The sequence below is a fragment of the Podarcis cretensis genome (genome assembly GCF_951804945.1).
Source record: "Podarcis cretensis genome assembly, chromosome: 14".
Lineage (NCBI taxonomy): Eukaryota > Metazoa > Chordata > Lepidosauria > Squamata > Lacertidae > Podarcis > Podarcis cretensis.
The window spans coordinates 16,074,432-16,096,839 of record NC_137183.1 but is presented as its reverse complement, the minus strand read 5'-3'; the positions used below and the strand labels follow the sequence as shown (position 1 = coordinate 16,096,839).

Sequence of the window (22,408 nt, the reverse complement as noted above, 5' to 3'; positions counted from 1 at the left end):
CATCTTGTTTCTTGGAATTAATGGAAAATATGTCCTAATAGATATTGTGCTTCATACACATAGCTAAAACAACATTCACACTTTAAAAGAGTGCTGTATCATTCACTTTCCTGGTTGTAAAGTTCCAGGAGGTGAGTTAATGTTTAAGGAAGCTGAGCACTTTTTGCAGAAAATAATTTAAAGGTAGATCATAAAATAACACTGACTTGTCTTTTGAGAAAGAAAATTGCTTGTTCATACATTTGTTCTTTAAAGCAGCTTATCATTGTAGGTGGAAGTTCTGCTTTTATAATAATAATAATAATAAATTTTATTTATATCCCGCCCTCCCCAGCCGAAGCCGGGCTCAGGGTGGCTAACAACAATAAAACAGTACAACAGTATGTAGTCTGCATTCATGACAATCCAGTAACTTTTGTGATTTTGAATTCTTTGCCTCCATTTCAAGTTATGTACAGAGTGCCCTCAAGATCTTCAAAGCAGCTGAGGAGTGCCGGTTGGACAGAGATGAAGAGAAGGCCTATGTACTTTACATGAAGTATGTGACTGTGTATAATCTTATTAAGAAGAGGACAGATTTCAAACAGCAACAAGTAGGTATCCAGTTATGAGTAGTTTTATGTTTATTTTGGTGTAAAGTTAAATATTGCATCTGAAAATTCAAGATAATAAACAACTGATTGGAGAAAGTAAAACACTTCCGTCAGGGACACCATAGGTGAAAATTTGCATTGGGCACTAGGCACCAAAGCGCATGGCAATAATCCACTATTGTGATGGACATTGGAGGTGCAGTTGTCTCTGCTCCTTCGCTCTGTAAGATCTGTAAATTCAGAATAATGCTCTGATGTCAGAAATGAGACTACTCATTTCCTGTAAGTTCAGACCTGGAATCTCAAGAGGGAGAGCAGCCACTCATTGCAATCTCCATTTGAAACTGTCAATTATTCATCTATGACATAGTGCCAGAAAGATCATGACTAATGGATTTTTTCTGTATACATTGGACAATGGTACACTGCTTGAAATGGTTTTATGCCTCTTGTAATTTCAGGATTACTTTCATTCAATGCTTGGACCTACAAACATAAAAAAGGCTATTGAAGAAGCTGAAAGACTTTCAGAAAGCCTTAAACTCAGGTATGCTTAAATAGCATTAAATGTTAATACGTGTGCTTGGTTTTTTGTTATCTTCTACCGTATTTTTCCTTATTAAGCACAGAGAAGCATTCCTCCTGCAACATTTGCCATTAATTGAGAGCTCAATAAGAGGCTAAAAATGTTTCAGTATAGAGTACCTCTGTAAGTGAACGAGAGAACGATTGCAGTGGAACTTGAATCTCCTATGATCTTTATAAATGACAGTGCTGCATTCATGGCTTGCTATAGTGTTAGCCCTTGGCTTTTAGACACGTAGCAGAAACTTGGAGTCCTAGACCAGCTCATTCAGGATGCTATTCCCAATCTCTCTCTCTCTCTCTCTCTCTCTCTCCCTTCCTCCCCCCCCCCCCCCCCAGCAATTGGTGAAGATTGGGGAAATTAGAATAATCAGCAGCAGTTCATCACAATAATAATGAAAGCATGAGCAGCAGCAATTGATATAAAGCCATATCCAATATTAAACAAATCCAAAAGCACTCTGGAACATGACAGTCTTGGCCAGCTGCCTTAAAAATAACAGGAAGGAAGGGAGATGTGCATCCCTAGAGGAGTGGCTTGACAATGTTGCTGCTGCAGTTGAAAACATCCTGATCTGTGTGGCCAACCATTGTAATTCAGACATAGGGGGCACACAGAGGAAGACCTAAGAGGAAGATCTTAAATGTGCAAATGAGAAGTATCCAGGCTCATATTATTTAGAACTTTTAGCATGCTTGCCATAAAAGCATAAGAAGCTGCCTTTGCACAAGAATCAGACCATTACCCATCTTGCTAAGTATTCTTGACTTGCTGGCAGCTATCCAATCAACTTTCTCGCCTAGATATGGCATACGTTGAATCAGGGGCCTTCTAGATGCAAAGCATGTGTTCTACCACTAAGCTGCAGCTCATACCAAACTATTGACTACTTCTGTTTCGTTTTGTCTCAATAATTCTATTATCCTTTAATACAACTATAACCTTGTAAGAGTGCATTTTTCCTTATTTTTATAAATATGATGAAAATGTGACCTGATATGTGTAGGAAAACACATGTAGCTTCTTATGTTCCCCACACAATTTTGTAGGAGAGCTATGGCATTTCATCTGGGCCTTTGATACTGTGGTGCTTTTCCTTAAGAAATCTTTTAAATAGTATTTCCTGTTTTCCAGACCCCCGAATGTAGTGGCATAACTACCATTCAGTGCACAGATATCAGTCAGGCGTCCCCTACTCCTCCAAAGAAACAATGTGCCCTTGTTTTTCAAGGGCAACAGTACGATAAAGTATTTGGAATGCTCCCAAGATATTCATGAATTAAATACTTTGGGAATAATCCAAATTCTTTCTTCGACGCTTCTACAACAGACTCCACGTCAAGCTCTAGTAGTACCATGTTTTGTTTTTTCTGTTCTCCTGTGGTACAAGAGCAGTTAATAACTGAATTTAGAATTTAATTAATGTGCAAGTGGTGATTAAATGGTATCTATAAGAAGGAGGCAGAGCGGTTGACTTCTGCCTTGATGAAACCAGATGAAGTCTTTTATCTGACTTCCTTTAAATAAAAAAAATAGAATTTTCATTACTCAGACATCAGTTTCTGAAGTCTTCTTTCAGAATTTAATATGCTATTCTTGTTCTGTAGCCAAGTGAGAATATTAGTTACATTTGTTTACTCACCACATTTGGAATGCTCACATACATACGCTATTCCGACAAACCGTCCTATAAACTGTGATTTTGTGTTTGTTTAATATATTTAAAACAATAGAGATCTTACATTTTTGTCAGCTTCGAAATAGCACTTGCTATGCATTTCTAGTAGAATATTAAGGCTTCAAACCCATTCTTGCGTCCATCGGAGTAAGCAGCATGTAAAAGGATGCATGATGTTTTGGGTCTATTGTCCAGAAAACCAAATGGCAATCAGATGGTAAAGATTTAAGGATTATCAGGCTTTGGCTGATGTGTTTAGTGAGCACTTACAGTCTTCCCCACCTAGAGGCAGGCTCTGGTAGGTCTCAGCAGTGACTGGCTCCCATGTCCTCCAGGAGAATGGTTCACTTTGCCTTCTTTGGTGGATGAAGAGAGCCAGTCACTGACCAGGACCTTCAAAGCCTTGGTCAAAAGTGTTACTGATGTCTCCTGGGAAAGAGGATGAGGAACACATGCAAGTTACGTAATGAGTTTCCTGCCTAGGCTTGTTGGAGGCATTAACCCAGCAATGACTGGCTTTCTTCATTCACCAGAGACTCGGGCATCTTAACAGAAAGTGCCAACAAAACAATCTCTTGCAATGAAAAAAGCAATTTGTAAATTGTAATTCTTTTTAAAACTAGATATGAAGAAGCCGAAGTGCGGAAGAAACTGGAAGAAAAGGAAAGGCAAGAGGAGCAACAGTTGAAAAAGCAGGAATTGAAAGATGATGCAAAAGTTTTAACCAAAACCTCTTCAGAAGATTCATCAGATCCCAAAGGAAAAAATCAAATGGTAATTGGGACACTTAATCCTTAAAATGTTATCTGTTGTAAACAAAAAAATCTAGTCTAGAATATTGGAGGTGGGGGGAGTTGGCTTATATCTGGCAGCACCTAAAATTAGATTATTTAAGTTTGAAAATAAAACTTAGCGGTTACTTAGGGTTAAGTGTACTGTTCATTAAATACATTGTGCTTAATATTTCATATATTCAACAGGCTTATCCTGTTGAATAATTCTGAAGGTTGTCTATTTTAAATCCTACTCAGGCCCTAAAAGGCCATCACCATTCTAGCTTGTAACTGCTAAACTGAGCGATCTGATGTGTGGCTCTTTGTTCATGTTGCAAGTGGGTATATCATTGGTCTACCTTGAGCTGTGAAGTTGAGATGGACCTTTAATATTGAATTTCTTTAGACTGATGCTAAAGGCTGGAAAATACCATATGATCACCAAATCCTGTCCCTGTTAAGGCACTTAATTCAGATAATGGATTTTTAGCAGTGCGTATACATGCCTCGAGACCTGTCGACTCCAGGGAACTAAAAAATGGAGCTAGGTGAAAGCAAAAATCCCCAGTCTGAATTTCGGGGGGGGGGGGGGAATTCTTACTAACTTCAACTCTGGCAGAAGGCTACCTTGTACTGTGTTATGATTGGTCTGCATAAATCTATGCAGCCACTTCTGTTTTGCCATTTTGACAAGAGTGGTTGCTTTAGAAAGGCCTGGTTTAATCACAGGTGTAAATCCTGTTGAATTTAATAGGGCTTACATTCAGGTAAGTGGGAACAGGACTGCAGCCTTACTGACTTCAGAAAGTTGTGTATGTGTGAATTAAGAATATAAAAACAGCTGCTTTTAATGCATTTTTAATTGCTGAAAATCCTTTTTTTTTTAAACGCTAACATAATATAGATCAATGGTGAGAAGAAAAGTTCAACAGAAATAAAGAATCAGCCTGAAACCGGTAAGTGACATCTCTCCATTAATCCTCAGTTCTGCTCTCCACAGTAGAGACTACAAACAGAACAGGAATTTATCTGTAGATCACTCCTGTCTAAATGACTCAAATAAGTCAATTCATAGGGTCACTACAAGAAAGGCAGCTGTTCCTCCTCACCAACTACTCCCATTCATGTGGGGCTGCCTAGATAGACCTAGGAGGGAATTCCTTTCTATCACTAAGTATGGAATTTGACCCAGAGGTGAGAGCAAAATAAATGCTCATAAATGCTCCCCATGGTGAAGTGTCTGCCTGAATGCTCCTCCGTATCTCGGTTCAAGTAATTTTTTTTAGCATTTGCAATGGATACTTTACATAAGATCTGTATGTGCTATCTTCACCCCGTTCACATTTTGTGTTCCGGAGGGTAACGATAAAAAGATACTATGATTTGAAAATGGGGCTATAATGCATGGTTGTTCCTAACCAACCACCGAGATCAGACGGGATTGGGCATGTTCGAGGTGGTATGGCTGTAGGCGATCCTAAGCAACGAGCGTGAAAGTTGTAAGATACCGCTCAGAAATCTGTGCACCTACATTCTGCAATTTCTTTATGGGCATCTTCACCCATTTTAACAACAGCTGTTCTCTGGAGGTGTGTGGGAGGCCTCCAGTACAACCAGGAGTGAAGCCCCGCCCCCTCGTAGGGATAGGCAAGTCATGTGAAATAGGGATGTAAAAAGGCTCTGCCTGCAGCTCTTTTGACTGCTTTGCTGGGAATAGATTTTTCTCAGCTCCTTCTTGTCTGGATTTCCCTTGATATGAAATAAGTGGCTTCACTAAGTGCAGTAAGTGATTGTGGCCAACAGGGCAGCAATGGTGGGGCTGTGTTGATCTCCTGGCTAACCCAATGCAGCTCATTGCTGCCACTTGCTAAGAGTGAGGGACAAGGCAGCGGAAAACCTGGCCTGGTGCAGGTGCATTGGGGAAACCAATCCATAGAATCAAAGAATTGTAGAGTCGGAAAGGACCCCAAGGGTCATCCAGTCCAACCCCCTGCAATGTAAGAAATCTCAAGTAGATTCTCAGCATGACAGATGCTCCCAAAACCAATGCTTTTAAAGTTGCGCCCACATCATTATTGTTGTTGTTGTTGTTGTTGTTGTTGTTGCCAAGCTTCCTCATGCATTGCTTCCCTGGCAGCCCCTACTGGCATTATACTTGTTCACAAGCATATTTCAGTGAAAATCATCTCTTTAAAACATTAATAGTTATTTTTAAAAAAGAACTTTAACAAGCGTTTGTATTCTGATCTATCAGCTTTTTTAAAAAAAAAAAGTAATTTCTGTCTCCCAAGGAACAATCACAGCAGAGGAATTGTTTAAAATGATGATGGACAAAAGCATTAAGTTGATGATAATGGATGCTCGGTGCTTGAAGGATTACCAGGAGTCCTGCATTGCAAACTCTGTCTGCGTTCCAGAAGAAGCTATCAGTCCTGGGTATGGAATAAACTTTCTTAGCAGAGTCTTAAGACTGTGTACCGATTAAGCGTTTACCATTTATCAGGAGTAGAATGGAGAAAATATGGAACACCTGTTTGTCCAGCTACAATAAAAGGCCTAAAGTACACACAGTAGTCTTGACGACTACTTCTTTTTTGTAAAGGTGCTTAGTTGGTCTACGGAACTTTAGGACATGGGATATGCTGATGGTCCCTAGTTAAATGGACCTTTAAAAGGGCTTAGCAATATTGACATCACTTGTATAAAATGGTTGTGAGGCAATACTTAGGCTTGGTCTTGGAACCTTAGGAGTAGACAATCGAGAATGGTTGTATCCAGTACTGTTCCTAATCGGAGTAGACCCATTGAGATTAATGGGCATGACTAACTGAGGTCCATTAATTTCAGTGGGCCTACTCTGAGTAGGACCTAGCTGGTTACAGCCCTCTGTAATATACGGTACTAAGCATGGTTGGAGCAATAATGCCATGGTGACAGTGACTGTTGGCAATAAGCTTGTGAAGATAAGTAGGTGTTAGGGAAGGGAGTTTGGCATCAAGCAGTCCATGGGGAGGAAAGTATGTGCCAAGTCACTGCTTGGGCTCCCCTGTCTCCCCTTATTGTTTTCACTACTGTGCTTTTTGGTCCGTTTGAAAGGGCCTACCTCAGCTCAGCTGAACCCTGCATTCAATCAAATATCCAACAGCTGGTCACCAGAGATCAATGTGAAATGGAAATGTGCATGTTTCTGGTTGCACACTTGGTTTATGTGAGAAGCCTACTAGACCAGGTGGCACTAAGTGTCACTTCCAGAATTGAAGTCTCCAGGCTTTACCAGGTCCATCCCAAGACATTTTGCTGCCTGAGGCAATAACAGCAAATATGCCCCCTGCCAAAAATAATAATCAAGGTACTTAGTAACGTAAAATAGCCAACATTTTTGTATCTGAGACAGAAAATCCCACATGTCTCTCCTTGGGAATAGAAATGCAATAAGTCAGTAAATAAACATTTAATTTCTCTTTATGACACCCCAAATTAGTGCCTGAGATGGCTGCCTCACTCTGCCTAATGGGAGGGCCGGCCCTGCTTGTTAAGATGTAACGGAGTGATGTCAGGCTTGGCGACCTGGGCCTACTCTGCATTTTATTGTGTAGTCACCTTTGTCCCCTTGGATGGCAATTGATTGCTGCCACCGCTCCTCCTGCAGTTGAATGACAGATTGCACTTTGTGAATTATTTTTTCCCCCTTTCCTCTCCCCCCCCCCCTTATCTTTTATGTTACTGCTTCAAACTTTAGAGTCACTGCTAACAGGATTGAGGCTAAACTCCCAGATACATCTAAAGAACCATGGAAGGAGAGAGGACAAGTTGATTATGTTGTTCTGCTTGACTGGTTTAGTTCAGCCAAAGACTTGCAATTAGGAACACCTCTGCGGAGCCTCAAAGATGCCCTTTTCAAGGTGAACATGCTCGGGTTTATTTTTTTCTAGTTACCTTGATAAATGAGATTCCCAGTAGATGTAATTCTGTATCTTAGAGGGCTGTGTTTTGGTAGCTCTGTCAACAGACACAATCTTTTACTATTTAACTTAAGTCTGCATAAATTTCCATAAGTGATACTGTCCCATGTAGACATAGCATTTGCTGATGGTTTGTTTTCCTTAACAATAGTTAAATGTTATCTCTGAATAGCTAAACAGTGATTAAAAATTGAGCACAAACCAGAATGTGAACCTGTAGTTTTAAGGCAATTAACTGTGCCTCAATAAAACATTGGTAAAGGATCTTTCATGCCTTTTGGAGATAGGGTTCAGTTAAATATTTAGGATTTATTTCGTAGTTTTATATTGCTAAGAAAGAGTTTCTTTCAATAAATGTAGATGACCATGGTTTTGCTTTGCATCTGGGATCATAACCCAAAGTTAAGGCAACCAATCATAGTTAAGTGTTACATTTCACTGGGCCATTGAATGAAGGGGCTGTGGTATTGTAGTATTCTCCTAAGTTTAAGTTAGTTGATTGTACTAATATAGTTTATTCTTTTTCCAAAGTGAAATAGATACAGACTAACATGACTTTAGCCTTCCTCAAATAGAAAACAAAATGTTATGGCAATAAATGTAGATGGGTAAAAATGGCCTCAAGTATGCAATTTCTAAACAGATACTGAGGTTTTTGAGGTGGTGTACTGAAATGTCTAAATATTTAGAATAAACTGCCCCATAATAAACAAATGTCAGAACAACTACATTGTTCTGTTCTATCCGCCATTTTTATATAAGCTATGTTAAATGTATATTTGTTGTAAAAATAAGGAAAAGACAGTCCATCTCTTCCCATTTCACAGAGTGCATTATCTAGCCACATGGCCTGATTTTGATAAATATGAGCTTCACTTTGGAAGTTCTGTTGCTTATTGTAAAATGTTTTGTCTTTCTCTTCCAGTGGGAAAGTAAAGCTGTACTGAAGAATGAGCCCTTGGTCTTGGAAGGGGGTTATGAGAACTGGCTCCTTTGCTATCCCCAGTATACAACAAATGCCAAAGTAACTCCACCGCAACATGACAGGAATGAAGCCGTTTCTGTCTCTTGTATGTATTAAAAAGACCTTCTGATCTAAAGAAAAAGCTTCCTTAATACAGTGGTACCTCGGGTTAAGTACTTAATTTGTTCCGGAGGTCCGTTCTTAACCTGAAACTGTTCTTAACCCGAAGCACCACTTTAGCTCATGGGGCCTCCTGTTGCCGCGCGATTTCTGTTCTCATCCTGAAGCAAAGTTCTTAACCCGAGGTACTATTTCTGTGTGGAGTCTGTAACCTTAAGCGTATGTAACCCGAGGTACCACTGTACTGCAGTTCTGTCCACAACTTACTCAGGAGTACATCCTACTGAAATCAGTGGGGCTTGCTTCCAAGTAAGCTCCTGTAAGATTGAGCTGCACAGATTGCGTTTCTAAGCCTACTTACTTATTTGTAGATCCCCAAAAAATATTCAGACTGTTGCACGGGACTGTTATTGCAGGTGAACTGTCTTTTTAAAGTCAGGGTGGGAATATATTTCATGACCTATGATGATCTTACCACCTGCTTCAGAGACAAGAAGGTTATAATTTAGATATCAATAATCTCACTACAGCTCTGTTTCTTGAGGGCTTGGCTTGTCATTGTTCATATGGATCACTTTCAGGTGATTGCTTGTAGGAGAGTGAATTGCTGCCTAAATGTCCTTACCTACTTGGAGCTTTTGGAGGACATAATCCAAATTGAAATAAGACCAAACGGCCACGGTATTACACATTGAACACATGATAAATCTGCAACTGGTTTCACTCTGTTGTCAGTTGGTATTTCATTAAGTTTAAATAGTAGATCCTAATGGTTGTTACACTGACATATCTTTAATCCTCTGTAGCAGTTGACCAGATTTAAAAACAGTGAAAGCAATAAAGCATAGAGGTGCACAGTTACAAAAAAACAAAATGTAAAACAGCAGGCTCTGACTGAAGCAATAGATTAAAAGCAAGCTGAATAAAAATGGCCCTGGACAGATATCTAAAAACTAAAAAAATCCTGGTGGATCTCCTTTGGAGGGTTTATAGCAATCTCATTGCCATCACCACAAAGGTCCTGTCTTGGGTACTTGTCTGTTTAATCTATGATTGGGGAACCTTTTTGGCTTTAGGAGCCAGATCCTCGTCAGGTCCTTGCAGGCCAAATTTGACAGGTAGCCTGACAGCCACATGGTGTCATTGTGACGTCATGTAATTGACAGGTGGGCGAGGCTATCCACCTGCCAAAATGCCTCTCATGGGTTTCGCAAGCAAAGACAATGGGGAGAACTTCTCCAGCACTCTGCCTTTGCCATCCCCTCCAGTCGTCCCTATTTTAACGGGCTATTCCCAGACTTACAGAAACCATGGCTTCTGATTTGATCCCAGAATGTCCCGGGGACAAGCCAGCACTTAGAGTGGTGCCATGCTCTTGCACAAATCAGTTGACTTGGGAGAGAGTGCAGCCCCAAAAGATGTACTTTTTTAGTACTGTGCTCTTGCCTCCCAGTTTTCATCAGGGGACTGTTGGAGGATATGCTTTGCTTGTGAAACATGGCTCTTTTTCTCCCTTCTCTGTTGTTTGAGGTGGGTTTTGCAAAAAAGGCAGTGAGGGGGCTTCTCCAGCACTGTCTTTGCTTGAGATCATGGACTTAAGATGGGATGAGGGAAGAGACTTGCAAAAGCCTTCTCCCTTCCCTTTTAAGTACCCAATCTTGAATTTGAATTGAATTTATTACGGTCCCAGACTAGACTCACATACCATACTATACAAATCAGAAACAATAAAATTAAATTTAAATTAACAATCAATGTAACGATAAACAATACAATTATGGCCACAGTTAGAATATGGTTTAAGTCTTAATCTCTACAATATTATCTATTATTTGCTTCTAAGACCTTAGTCTTTATAATAGCACAGCTTGTTCCCTAAGTTTTATGGCAACCGCACAAAATTTGGCCACCTTTAACGTGATCTCTGGATCCTTGTCCTCTATCAGAGATTTTAAATTCCCACTTGGAATTTTCTGTATAACAGGGGTGATAAAAACCAAGTGTATATCCCTGTAAAAACGGCATCGTAGCAGGACGGTTTCCACCTCTATCATGCCGCAGGGGCAGTACCCAATCTTGCACCAATCTGCCTCCCATTTTTAATCTTCACTCATCAGACAATGAGTGGAGATTAAATCCTGCTCCCTAGGCTGGGTGATCCTGTTCTATATTGGGAGAGAAAACCCCTGTTTTCCTACCCATCAACCGGCATCCCCAGTGACATCAGCAGGTGGGCATAGTTTGGGAAACGCCCTTGGCAGGGCCAGGATAAGTTTGCACGCTGGAGTTTCTCCATCCCTGGTGTAATCTCTCAAAAGGGCAGAACCAAGAAGTGTTCCTCCAAAACGGATATTGACTGTGGCAGAGGAGGAGACACATTTGGGTAACAGTTCATTTAAACGTACATTATTTCTCCTACAAAAAATTCTGAAAACAAAAACATAACATTCTTTTCATGTTCCAGTGGATTTTACTTACCCATCTTTGGAAGAACCAGCTCCATCTCCAGTTCCTGTTGTCCATGTAAAACCTTCTGTGGTGGAAGTTACCGAAAGACCTAATATTGCAAATGATCAAGAGGAGAGGGTGGACACGTTTCAACCACCAGCTCCTTGTGGATCAACTGCTACTCCTGCTAAGTCTGAAAACCTACCTGCCATAGTCCAACCAGTGTCTGCAGTAAAGATTATTCCTCAGGTGAGTGATTCTTAGCAAGAAAATAACTTTCTACTTGGACTTTGACATAACAGGGCCACCTTTTTGCTACTGATAGGATGAGCCTGCTTTTTCTGAAGTACTAAGAGAAAGGAAAGGCCTGCACTGTAATACAATAATTGCAAGGTGAAATAGCTATCCTGTAAATGTTTTCAGCTGCCTTGCTAAGAAATATGAAGGAAAGACCCTGGTAACTGGTTGGGGAAGAAAAGACCTTGTTCTGCATGGACAAAAATCATAAACCTTAGGCCTGTGTAACCTGCTGGGTGATTGTCTTTAACTGGCAGAGCAAACCTACTTGAGTCGCACAACAAAAGCCTTTGGAAGCATTCAAAATTGGCTTCTGTTTGGAAATTTCCAATGCTCTTTTCAGCATTATCGCTTCCAAGGCAGATAACAAGACCATTAAAACAGTAAAACAAATACTCAGAAAAGCAATAATAATAAGCAGCAGAGCCATAAAAATCACACCAGTGACAGTTGAAGACAAGTTGTTTGAGTGGAGATTTTTGTCTCAGATTTTATCAGTTCTGGATTGAAATTTATGTGTGGGGATTTTTCCTACTTAAATTGCTTTTGGGAGTTATATGGGAAGTATTTAATAAATTTAATGAATAACATTTAGGGGAGGAGAATTGTTCATCCTAGAAATGCAAATGGTCCGCAACTACAAATACGTGTTCAGGTATTTCTCACCTAACCACCCCTGTAGGTTCTCCCTGGGAAGAGGATGGGGCTTTCTCACTTCTCTCACTACAGCAAGACCCGATTCTGGGCAACTGAGGATTTAATCTCCCAGGATGAGGAGAAAACCCATGTTCAAATAAAACTGGCTAGGCCATACAAGCATCATTCCTCCCGCCCCAATTGTGTGCAAGTTTGCATTAGGGTTGTAGCATATTCTCCCTTATTACTAACTTTTAAGAAGGGTCTAAAAACATTCCTGTTTATCAGTGCATTTTGTGGCTGAAAGATCTGTTGTTGGCAACCCTGAAATTCTTAGCTATGAAAGCAGTTGATCGTGTGGGTTTTTAAAGAAGTTTTTAACTGTTTTTATAAATTGTATATTACCATTGACGTGTTTGCTGCCCTGGGTTACTTCAGGAGAAAAGGCAGGATATGAATAAATAAATACTTTTGCCCAGACTGAAATACCTTTGTAAAACCATAAAAGTGAGTAGTAGAGAATGTTGGCACTAAGTGATCTTTGAGGGAACGTAGCTTGCAAATCTTACCAAAATATGTCTATTTAACTTTTTGGCCCTTTCAGATTGATCGTACAAAAAAGCCTTCAGCAAAAATACCAGATGCTGATAACAGGCCAAGAGCTGAAAGCCCAACCATTGGCAAGCAGCTCATTTCAAATGGCAGAGTGGTTCCAGATCGTTCCACAAAGCCTCCCTTGGATGCTAAGGCCAGTCTGAGAGAAGAGGAGAAAGGCCACCTACCAGCGGAAAAGGCTTCCCAGTTGGAAAAAAGCAAGCAAGAAAAAGAACTGCAGGAGAAGCAACAGGAAGAACAGAGGGAGAAGCTGAGGCAGGAGAAGCAAGAAGAAGAGCAGAGAGCGAGAGAGGAGCAGAGGGAGAAGGAAGGCAGGGAGCACCTCCAGAAAGCAAAAGATAAAGAGAAGGGAGAAAAAGACCAGCCAGCCAACAAAGGGGCAGCTGAGAAGCAAGAGGTGGAGAATGCGCCCAAGGAGCTCACAGACATGAAAAAAGGAAGCAGAACCGAAAATGAATCCCCTGAAATCAGAAAACCGGACACTGACAAAATTGTTGTGGGTGAAAAAGACAAGGTTACCTGGACACCAGAAATGCAGAGACGCAGATTTGCAGAGGAGTCCCGGGCGTCCATGAGGGTGGATTCTGGCTCAGGCAAGGTGAGCAATTCATGGGCATAAAAGGCAAGCATCCTGCTTTGTCTAAAGAGTCTTCCCTTTACCCCCTGAAAATGAGTAATTCTATCAAAGCCAGAGAGGCACCTATACTGTTTCAGCTCCAGCCCTATCAGGAGGCAAGTTCCCAACTGAGGTGAATTGTGGAGGGAGAAAGGCAGACTAGTGAATTTTCACATTCCTAATAGGGAAAGGGACACGGGTGGCTCTGTGGGTTAAACCACAGAGCCTAGGGCTTGCCGATCAGAAGGTTGGCAGTTTGAATCCCCGTGACGGGGTGAGCTCCCGTTGCTCGGTCCCTGCTCCTGCCAACCTAGCAGTTTGAAAGCATGTCAAAATGTAAGTAGATAAATAGGTACCGCCCTGGTGGGAAGGTAAACGGCGTTTCCGTGCGCTGCTTTGGTTTGCCAGAAGCGGCTTAGTCATGCTGGCCACATGACCCGGAAGCTGTACGCTGGCTCCCTCAGCCAATAAAGCGAGATGAGCGCCGCAACCCCAGAGTCGGCCACGACTGGACCTAATGGTCAGGGGTCCCTTTACCTTTACCTTAATAGGGAAAGGGCTTGAGAGGTTTTAATGAAGCTCCCATAGATTTCTTTATCTCGCACAGGAAACCTTCCTGCGAACCTTTCACACAGCAGGAACATTGGGCTTCCCACACACCCATCCCCACTACTCTGCTGCATGTGGTAGAGGGGTGAGTAAACCTATCATGTCACTCAGGGCTCCTGAGAAGGCACTAAGCCACCCACCTTTCCACATTTTCAACCATCTGCATAAGGTTAGAGTAGCACAGAAGTGATTGCTAGGTGTTTTGTAGAGCAGAAGGCAGCAGATGCTGAAAACACAGCAGAGGGGTTGTTGTTTTTTTAAAAAGGAAGGCAGTGGTGATTCAGAGGGTTTTGTTTTTTAATCCTTGCCACAATAAAACATTGGTGGTCTCTACAGGCCACAAAAACCCTCCTGGAAGCTGTAAGGCCCACTGGCCACAGCTTTACCATCCTTTCTTAAACTAAAACACGGGTGAAATACCAATTCATTTACAGGATTTGCTGATTAAGGAGTTTTGCTCTTCCTCCCCACCCCCACAAAAGCAGATACATATAGAAATGGCTTGCCATTGTTGTTGTTGTTTTTACTGATCGCTTTTACTGATCATGACTTGCTGCTTTCTTGGAAGAGAAAAAATCCCTGAGGAACTAAGAGATGTTTCAGATGAGAAGATCTAAGATTGGCAATGTTCAGGGTTCTCCATGGACGTAATGTTCGTTGGGGGGAAACCCCCACATGTTCAGGGTTCTCCTTGGACATAATGTTCGTTGGGGGGAAAACCCCCACAAATATCTGACTGAAACATGAACTGCTCACTAGCAGCGATACCAAGCATGTTCAGCAGAATTTTTCAAGGGCTGAGAATCCAGAGGTTTTGGAGCAATTTTCTTACAGGGCAGTTTTGGCTAGTTGCGTGTGAGTCTTAGAAAGTTATATTCCTTATACAGTGGTGCCCCGCAAGACGAATGCCTCGCAAGACGAAAAACTCGCTAGACGAAAGAGTTTTCCGTTTTTTGAGGTGCTTCGCAAGACGAATTTCCCTATGGGCTTGCTTCGCAAGACGAAACGTCTTGCGAGTTTGTTTCCTTTTTCTTTAAGCCGCTAAGCCGTTAATAGCCGCTAAGCCGTTAATAGCCGCTAAGCCGCTAATAGCTGTGCTTCGCAAGACGAAAAAACCGCAAGACGAAGAGACTTGCGGAACGGATTAATTTCGTCTTGCGAGGCACCACCGTATATTGGTACCTTGGGTTAAGTACTTAATTCGTTCCGTAGGTCCGTACTTAACCTGAAACTGTTCTTAACCTGAAGCACCACTTTAGCTAATGGGGCTTCCTGCTGCTGCCGCACAGCCGGAGCACAATTTCTGTTTTCATACTGAAGGAAAATTCTTAACCTTGAAGCACTATTTCTGGGTTAGCGGAGTCTGTAACCTGAAGCGTATGTAACCCAAGGTACCACTGTATACAATTCACGCAGCTAACAATTTTCACTTTGAAATACATCTTCAAATTCATCAGTGTTTTGTTTTGGGTGTCTTTGTACTCCGTAGCAATTCATCCAGAGTAAAGTGCTATTTTATGTGATTCTGTTGTGTATTGCAGTCATGTTATACTAACATTGAGGCGTTTTGGAGCTTGATAAATTAATTAATGAAAACTGAAAGTTTCTCTTTCAAAATCTTTTACAGCAGACTGGGGTTACAGGACAACCAGAAAGAGACACCCAAAAGCCAGAAGCCATTAGAGATGATACTGAACAAGACTCTGAAAAAAATAAAGTAAATTCACTGTGAGGTGTCTGTGTCTAGCTGCTGAAACCTAGTGCCGATGTCATAACATGGCCTCAATTTACATTCGTTGTCATGTAACTGTTTGTGTTACATTTCATAAAATGCATTTCAATATTTTGTTTTTCATAAATAATAATAATGGGTTGCAGCCAGTGGTAGTCCTTCTCAGAGTAGACCTATAGAAATTGATGGACATGTCTAACCTAGGTTTAGTAATTTCAGTTGGTCAGCTTTGAGTAGGACTTAGTGGAATACAATAGATACAGTGGCTTGTATCTAACGTAGTGTGAAGTAACCATCATGTCTGTGCTTGGATTTTTGAATGTGCAACAGGATGGTGTTTTGCACTAGCCCGAAACATTGATTGATAACTTGAACTTTGTGAATTTTTAAAACACATAATCTCCTTTATGCAGAAAGCCTGCAAAATGCTGAGGACAGCCAAAGTAGGTATGTATCTTTTAAGACCCACAGTTTTGATCTGTGTTGTTCTTTTCAGTCTCAGCGGGAGCCACTAACAAGGGCACGGAGTGAGGAGATGGGGAGGATAATACCAGGACTTCCACTTGGTTGGGTCAAGGTGAGTAGAATATCTTCTGATGTTCTGGGTTTTTTCTGCTTGTGAACACTCTTGCGCTGAACCCATTTTTATATTTGCTGTTTGGATGTTCAGAAAAATATGGTAATTGCCATATAATTGGACCCAGAAGTTAAACCTATAAGACTGAGAAGAGTGGCACAAGCCAATAATATGCCAATATTACGTCACTCTAGAGGCCATTATAATACTTTTCCATCTGGGTTATGCTGGGAAAGAAATACGAATTTCAAAAGTGACTGTGCAATCTTTGAAGTTGTCATATAACTTGCTCCCTTTTCTCTTTGTGCACATGTCACGTGAAGTTTCTGGAGCCAGTCACCGGGACTTTTCGTTACTACCACACTCCAACAAATACAGTTCACATGTATCCACCAGAAATGACTCAGTCAGCCACTCCACCATCGACCCCGCCAACACATAAACCAAAGACTCAGGCTGTTGATCAGCGGGAAAGGGAACATTCCAAATTGAAGCGCTCTTACTCCTCGCCAGACATAACCCAGGCCATTCAAGAGGAAGAGACAAAGAAAATCACCGTCAAGCCTACTATCAACCGTGAGAACAAGTACGTCTGCTGGAAACTCACAAACAGTGTTATAAGACTTGATTTTCTAGGGTACCTGCTAAAAATGTCTTTTACAGTTACTGAAATATGTGAAGGATTAGAAATGTTTGCCATTTGTGTGATTATGTTCCACCATGTCCGGTGTGGGGGACTTTTGGCTATCTAGATGTTGCTGAACTACAACTCACATCATCCTTAGCCATGATTGCTGGAGCTGATGGGAGTTTCTCTTTATCTGGGGGTGGGCAAAGGTTCCCCCGCACATGCGCAATGTGGATATTGCAGAGACGTGTTTATTCCCATAAAAGCTTGTTAGAACAAATCTTATGCAAGCCTTTTAAGTGTGTGTATGAACACACACATATACATGCCCACCCACATACGACTGGCTGTTGTTTCAATATATTGTCCAGAATAAGTTTGAAGTCCACATCATGATATCGGCTTCATAATATCTGACATGGCGATACATCGTGAATCACGATGTATGTGTGTGTGTGCGTGCGCTATGTAAAAAATTGTGATATGGGGAAAGCCAGTCATCGCTTCTCTCCTGATTCTTGCCACCCCTGTTGCTCTGTACTATAAAATAACAGTTGTAACAATATGGTAACAGTAAGTAAAAACATATCAGTTTTTGACCCCTAAGTAGTAGCAGTTGCTATGTAGTTACATCGTTATTTCAGACATTGTGATGTATATCAGTATATCGTGATGTTTAGCTGGTGATATCACTCGGTCCTAGCACACACACAAACTATTGGTTCAGCATTTCATTTCCATCCTTCGAAAGCCTGATGTTTCTATTTTAAAACTTACAGCTTGCTAGGGCAAGGATACCTTGTTATCTGAAAGGAGCAAGGTATCACAAAGACTCTCAAGTATCCTTTAGTATTTATAATCTGAATGAGTTTGGGCATGATCAAGACAAAGTTAAGCACTTTAAAGTCTCATAAGAGAGTCAAGCAGACAGAGAAGGTTAAATCTGTATTAATCTGTATTAATATTCTACTCTACAAAGTAAAATTTTGCAGTAGCATATGTAACAAAAGCACTTAAACCTTTTTTTTGAAAAAAGTCGTTGCCACCTCACTAAAATGAAAAGGGCTACAATTAATATTATATAGCGCATACTTGTCTGTTCCCTCAGTTTTCTGGAAAAACACTTTTGTTCCATTGATTCATGAGAGACATGCTAGTGACACCATAGAGACGAATGCGGCTTGGATTTTTTTAAAAAAGCATGAAAATACATTTCACTCTTTAATATTACCTCTTTCCTTACAGACCAGTAAGCTATCCTAAAACTGAAATCTCAAGGCTCTCTGCGTCTCAGATTCGTAATCTCAACCCTGTATTTGGTGGAATGGGACCAGCTCTGACCGGCCTCCGTAATTTGGGAAACACTTGCTATATGAACTCTGTGTTACAGTGCCTGTGTAATGCACCGCACCTGGCTGATTATTTCAACAGAAACTTGTATCAAGATGATATCAACCGGTATTTATTTATTTGCTTGTTTGTTTGACTGCTTCCATTAACACACAGCTGAGTGCGAAACTTGTTTCATCTATTTAGATATGCTGCTTTAGTGAAATCATAGTGTCGTTTATTTTATTAGCACATTTATCTCGGAACTTAAGGCAGTAGGCATAGTCTTTCCAAGGCATCTCCCATCCAGGAACTGAATAGCCATAGACATGATTTATCTTTAATCTAGGTTTGGTTTATTTACTCTTACATCTACCGCCTTGCTCCTTTTATCTCAAAAGCGGCTAAGGCAAGTACGAAACAAAATATGAAAACAACAAAACATCAAACGGAATACAGCAGATTAATGTGCATCAGCTCTAAAAAATAAATAACATCAGCCAAACAAGGCAAAGCCCATTTCTGGACAGTGTGACCAAGTGATAGCTAAGCAGATCTCATGGGGCAGGTAGTTCCACATCTTGGGCCCTGTAGTGGAGAATGGTTTGTTCTGCTTCCGCTGCCTGGGGCAATGTTGTGCGGATGCCTGATGATCGTCTTCCAAAGCAGCTACTCTATTCCGAACTTAAAAATGGAAAGCGTAATGCTGGTGGTCAACAAAAGAGCTTTAAAGACTCTCTCAAGGCAAATCTTTTAAAATGTAGTATAAACACTGACAACTGGGAAACACTGGCCTGCAAGCGCTCCAGTTGGAGAACAGCCATTACCAAAGGTGTCATGGGCTTTGAAGACACCCGAACTCGGGACGCAAGGGAGAAACGTGCTAAGAGGAAGGCACGCTTGGCAAATCTACACCGTGATCAACTCCCGCCCGGAAACCAATGTCCCCACTGTGGAAGGATGTGTGGATCCAGAATTGGCCTCCGCAGTCACTTAAGGACTCATTGTTAAAACCGTGTTTATGGAAGACAATCTTAACTTGGCTACGAGTGATCACCAAAGAAGAAGAAGAGTTTCTTGGAGTCACAAGGGAGGAGAGAGCTTTCTGTAGTCATGCGGTTTGATCAGTGTGAGCAGTGTTCGAAATTAGCCAGGCCCCAGGCACATTTTGAACCTGGCTTTCAACTGCTTGCCACCAAGTGAAGATGTCTGGGCACCAGGATGGGACCTGACATCTCCACCATCTGGGGATCATTGGATCTGGACTGTTTTTTGCACCCTAATACCCCATCCTGTAGGGACGCAAGTGGCGCTGTGGGTTAAACCACAGAGCCTAGGACTTGCCGATCAGAAGGTGGTTCGAATCCCTACAACAGGGTGAGCTCCCGTTGCTTGGTCTCTGCTCCTGCCAACCTAGCAGTTCGAAAGCACGTCAAAGTGCAAGTAGATAAATAGGTACCACTCCGGCAGGAAGGTAAATAGTGTTTCCCTGTGCTGCTCTGTTTCACCAGAAGTGGCTTAGTCGCGCTGGCCACATGACCTGGAAGCTGTAAGCCGGCTGCCTCGGCCAATAAAGCGAGATGAGCGCCGCAACTCCAGAGTCAGCCACAACTGGACCTAATGGTCAGGGGTCCCTTTACCTTTACCTTTTTACCCCATCCTGTAGAATTCTATCAGTCATATTTTATTTGCACAATCAGAATGAATTTCTGGAACCAAATTGCTTTTTCTGTGCAGCCTGAGCAGGAGCAGACACCGTTAAGAAAAAGAGGTCGCAATAGGCCAATAGATATGTCCCTGGATCAAGTGACTAAGTCCTCAAAGCTCTGAACTAGCTGGATGTTGAACTGAACTGAACTGCTCTTCTTATGTTCTTAATACCCTCTTCCATGTTCTAGCCAGCCTGGCCTCTTTGAAGGCGAGGGGCCATACAGCATTCTCCAAAGTAGGCAAAATATATTCACTTAGTCAGTGTTTTACTATTGATGTATATATTGCTCCACTCGGGGAATAAGGATAAACATGCAAGTGACAGCATTCTGTTTGTTTCAGATAATTATGTCTCTAAAAATGGTGTCAGCCATTAAACTCTCTTGTTATTTGCAGGTCAAATTTCTTAGGGCACAAAGGTGAAATTGCTGAGGAGTTTGGCATTATCGTGAAAGCTCTTTGGACTGGACAATACAGATATATCAGTCCAAAAGACTTTAAATTTACTATTGGGAAGATCAATGACCAATTTGCAGGGTACAGCCAGCAAGACTCTCAAGAATTGCTTCTGTTCTTAATGGATGGTCTACATGAAGATTTAAATAAAGTAAGTTTGATTTTTGGTGAAAATTAAGCATTTCGTTTCAGAATTTAACATGCTAACCACCCGGCCCCCAACCAAAAGGTTTTGTGCTTACTCTTTTGTTTGAACCATGAGGGGAAAGGGGAGGTTGCACTTCTGCCTTTACAAGCTATTTGAAGTGTTTGGGTTTTGTTTTGCTTTTTAAATAGAATTTAAATTCTTTAGGTTTTTAATTCTGCATGTTTTATTGTTGTAAGTCACTTTGAGACCAATAATAATATTTGTATGCCGCCCATCTGACTGGGTCACCACAGCCACTCTGGCGGCTCGCAACAGAGTATTAAAAACACAATAAAATATTAAAAACTTCCCTAAACAGGGCTGCCTTCAGATGTGAAGTTGCCTAGGTGGTGAAAAATGGGATATATATTTTTAAAGCGAGTAAGGAAGTACTCAAGCACACCTGGGCAGACTACATGACAAACATCACACTTAGTTTGACCTAAAATCTAAAGTGGGCAGTTGTTACTGCTTTGGCTGTAAATTTTTAAAAAGTATTTCTTCACTCATTGCATAATTATATTTGCCATGGGATTTTTGATGTTTATTAACATAGACCAATGAGCAAGTGAGACCTCCAACGAGATGTCAAAGTGTCGAGTACTTTTCTTTAGCATGCCAACCAACCAGCTGCCTTTTAGATTGCTCCATTCTATTCTACAAACACCCATTTTCCATTTTTAATTCCAACAGACACTCAACATTCTGTTGTTGGTTCCCCCCCCCCCATGCATTTTCAGTTTTAACAGAGCACCATATACATTTTATCTTACAGTGGTTTTTTTTACAGACTTACCAACCTAATCTTCAGCGACATTCTAACAAAGTCTTGTTTTGCTGCCTATCCATAGTTTAACACACTCAAAATTCTGTAGCCACTGAGCATGATCAGTCCTTGTTTAGCTGTTCTGGATTCTGCTTTTGTGTCTTTACCCCCCCCCCCCCCCTTGGAGGGACAGTTTGCCATATTGACTCCATATAGCTCTTTAGAACCAGGTTTTGTAAAGAAACAATAGAGGATGCTTTGCTTTTGAGCTTCACAGGGTTATCTAGCTGGGATACAGTTGACAGATGATATACAAAATCAGATGAGACTTTTTGACCTGCAGCAGCAGAACAATGTCTATGTTCATTAAGCAGTTTCCTAAAAGCGGAAACCTGGTGCAGAAATCATGAGATCGTTCATGCTTTTTATAGAGAATGTGGCCCTACTCAGGCATTCTACTTATGTGTAAAATAAACATGTAAATAGGAAGTGGGACTGTGCAGAGTAGCCCCACTCCTATGTTGCATGTGCCAAGTAGCATGAAGACAAATACTAGGGGTATTTAAGCACCATTCTTTATGTACTGATGAGGACAAATTCTAGGAACTCCTGGTTGAGATGATTACCAGAAAGGTTGCCTTTCTATTTAATCAAACCGATGCTAGCCCTAAGATCCTTAATTACAGCAAAATATTCACTCTTTTCCCCATCGAGTTCATCATTGTTTCTTTCTGCTAAAATGCCCACTTAAAGAATGAGAAACTCTAATGCAGAGGCAGATGTGTGCAGCTTAACTGATCTCTAAGCAGAATTACTTTAGGAGAAAGCATCTATAAATATAGCCAAGAAATTTAGTATAAAACTGCTTTGCAATATCCAGTTTGTAACGATCAAGGAATTGGGCACAGTCTGTCAAGGACAACTATACTAGTTTCCTTTTGAATTTGAAGGATTTATTTTCTTATTAACTAAGTTCAGTTTTAAAAGGTTTGTCCATCATGTTATCCTCATCTAGCTTACCTTTCCTGAAATTAGCTATGTAATAACTGGATATATATTTTTTTGCAAGATCTGTTTTTCAGTCTTTTTTTTCCTTCCTATTTTTACAAAAACTATGATGTCCTCT

General features: G+C 41.1%; 1 protein-coding gene across 3 annotated transcripts in view; it reads left to right on the top strand.

The window, feature by feature from the left end:
* USP8 (ubiquitin specific peptidase 8) overlaps positions 1-22,408 on the top strand; it is a 34,694-nt gene that overhangs the window by 7,794 nt on the left and 4,492 nt on the right. Inside the window, exons 3-16 of one of the 3 annotated variants that reach the window (XM_079954216.1) lie at positions 449-593; positions 1,055-1,140; positions 3,481-3,631; positions 4,535-4,586; positions 5,922-6,066; positions 7,370-7,532; positions 8,518-8,662; positions 11,141-11,373; positions 12,662-13,270; positions 15,525-15,614; positions 16,126-16,206; positions 16,530-16,792; positions 18,080-18,292; positions 20,270-20,480. In XM_079954216.1, coding sequence (XP_079810342.1) covers positions 449-593; positions 1,055-1,140; positions 3,481-3,631; positions 4,535-4,586; positions 5,922-6,066; positions 7,370-7,532; positions 8,518-8,662; positions 11,141-11,373; positions 12,662-13,270; positions 15,525-15,614; positions 16,126-16,206; positions 16,530-16,792; positions 18,080-18,292; positions 20,270-20,480 — 2,587 coding nt within the window. The remainder of the gene's footprint in view (positions 1-448; positions 594-1,054; positions 1,141-3,480; positions 3,632-4,534; positions 4,587-5,921; positions 6,067-7,369; positions 7,533-8,517; positions 8,663-11,140; positions 11,374-12,661; positions 13,271-15,524; positions 15,615-16,125; positions 16,207-16,529; positions 16,793-18,079; positions 18,293-20,269; positions 20,481-22,408) is intronic. The other 2 variants (XM_079954217.1, XM_079954218.1) reach the window with 2 other exon arrangements.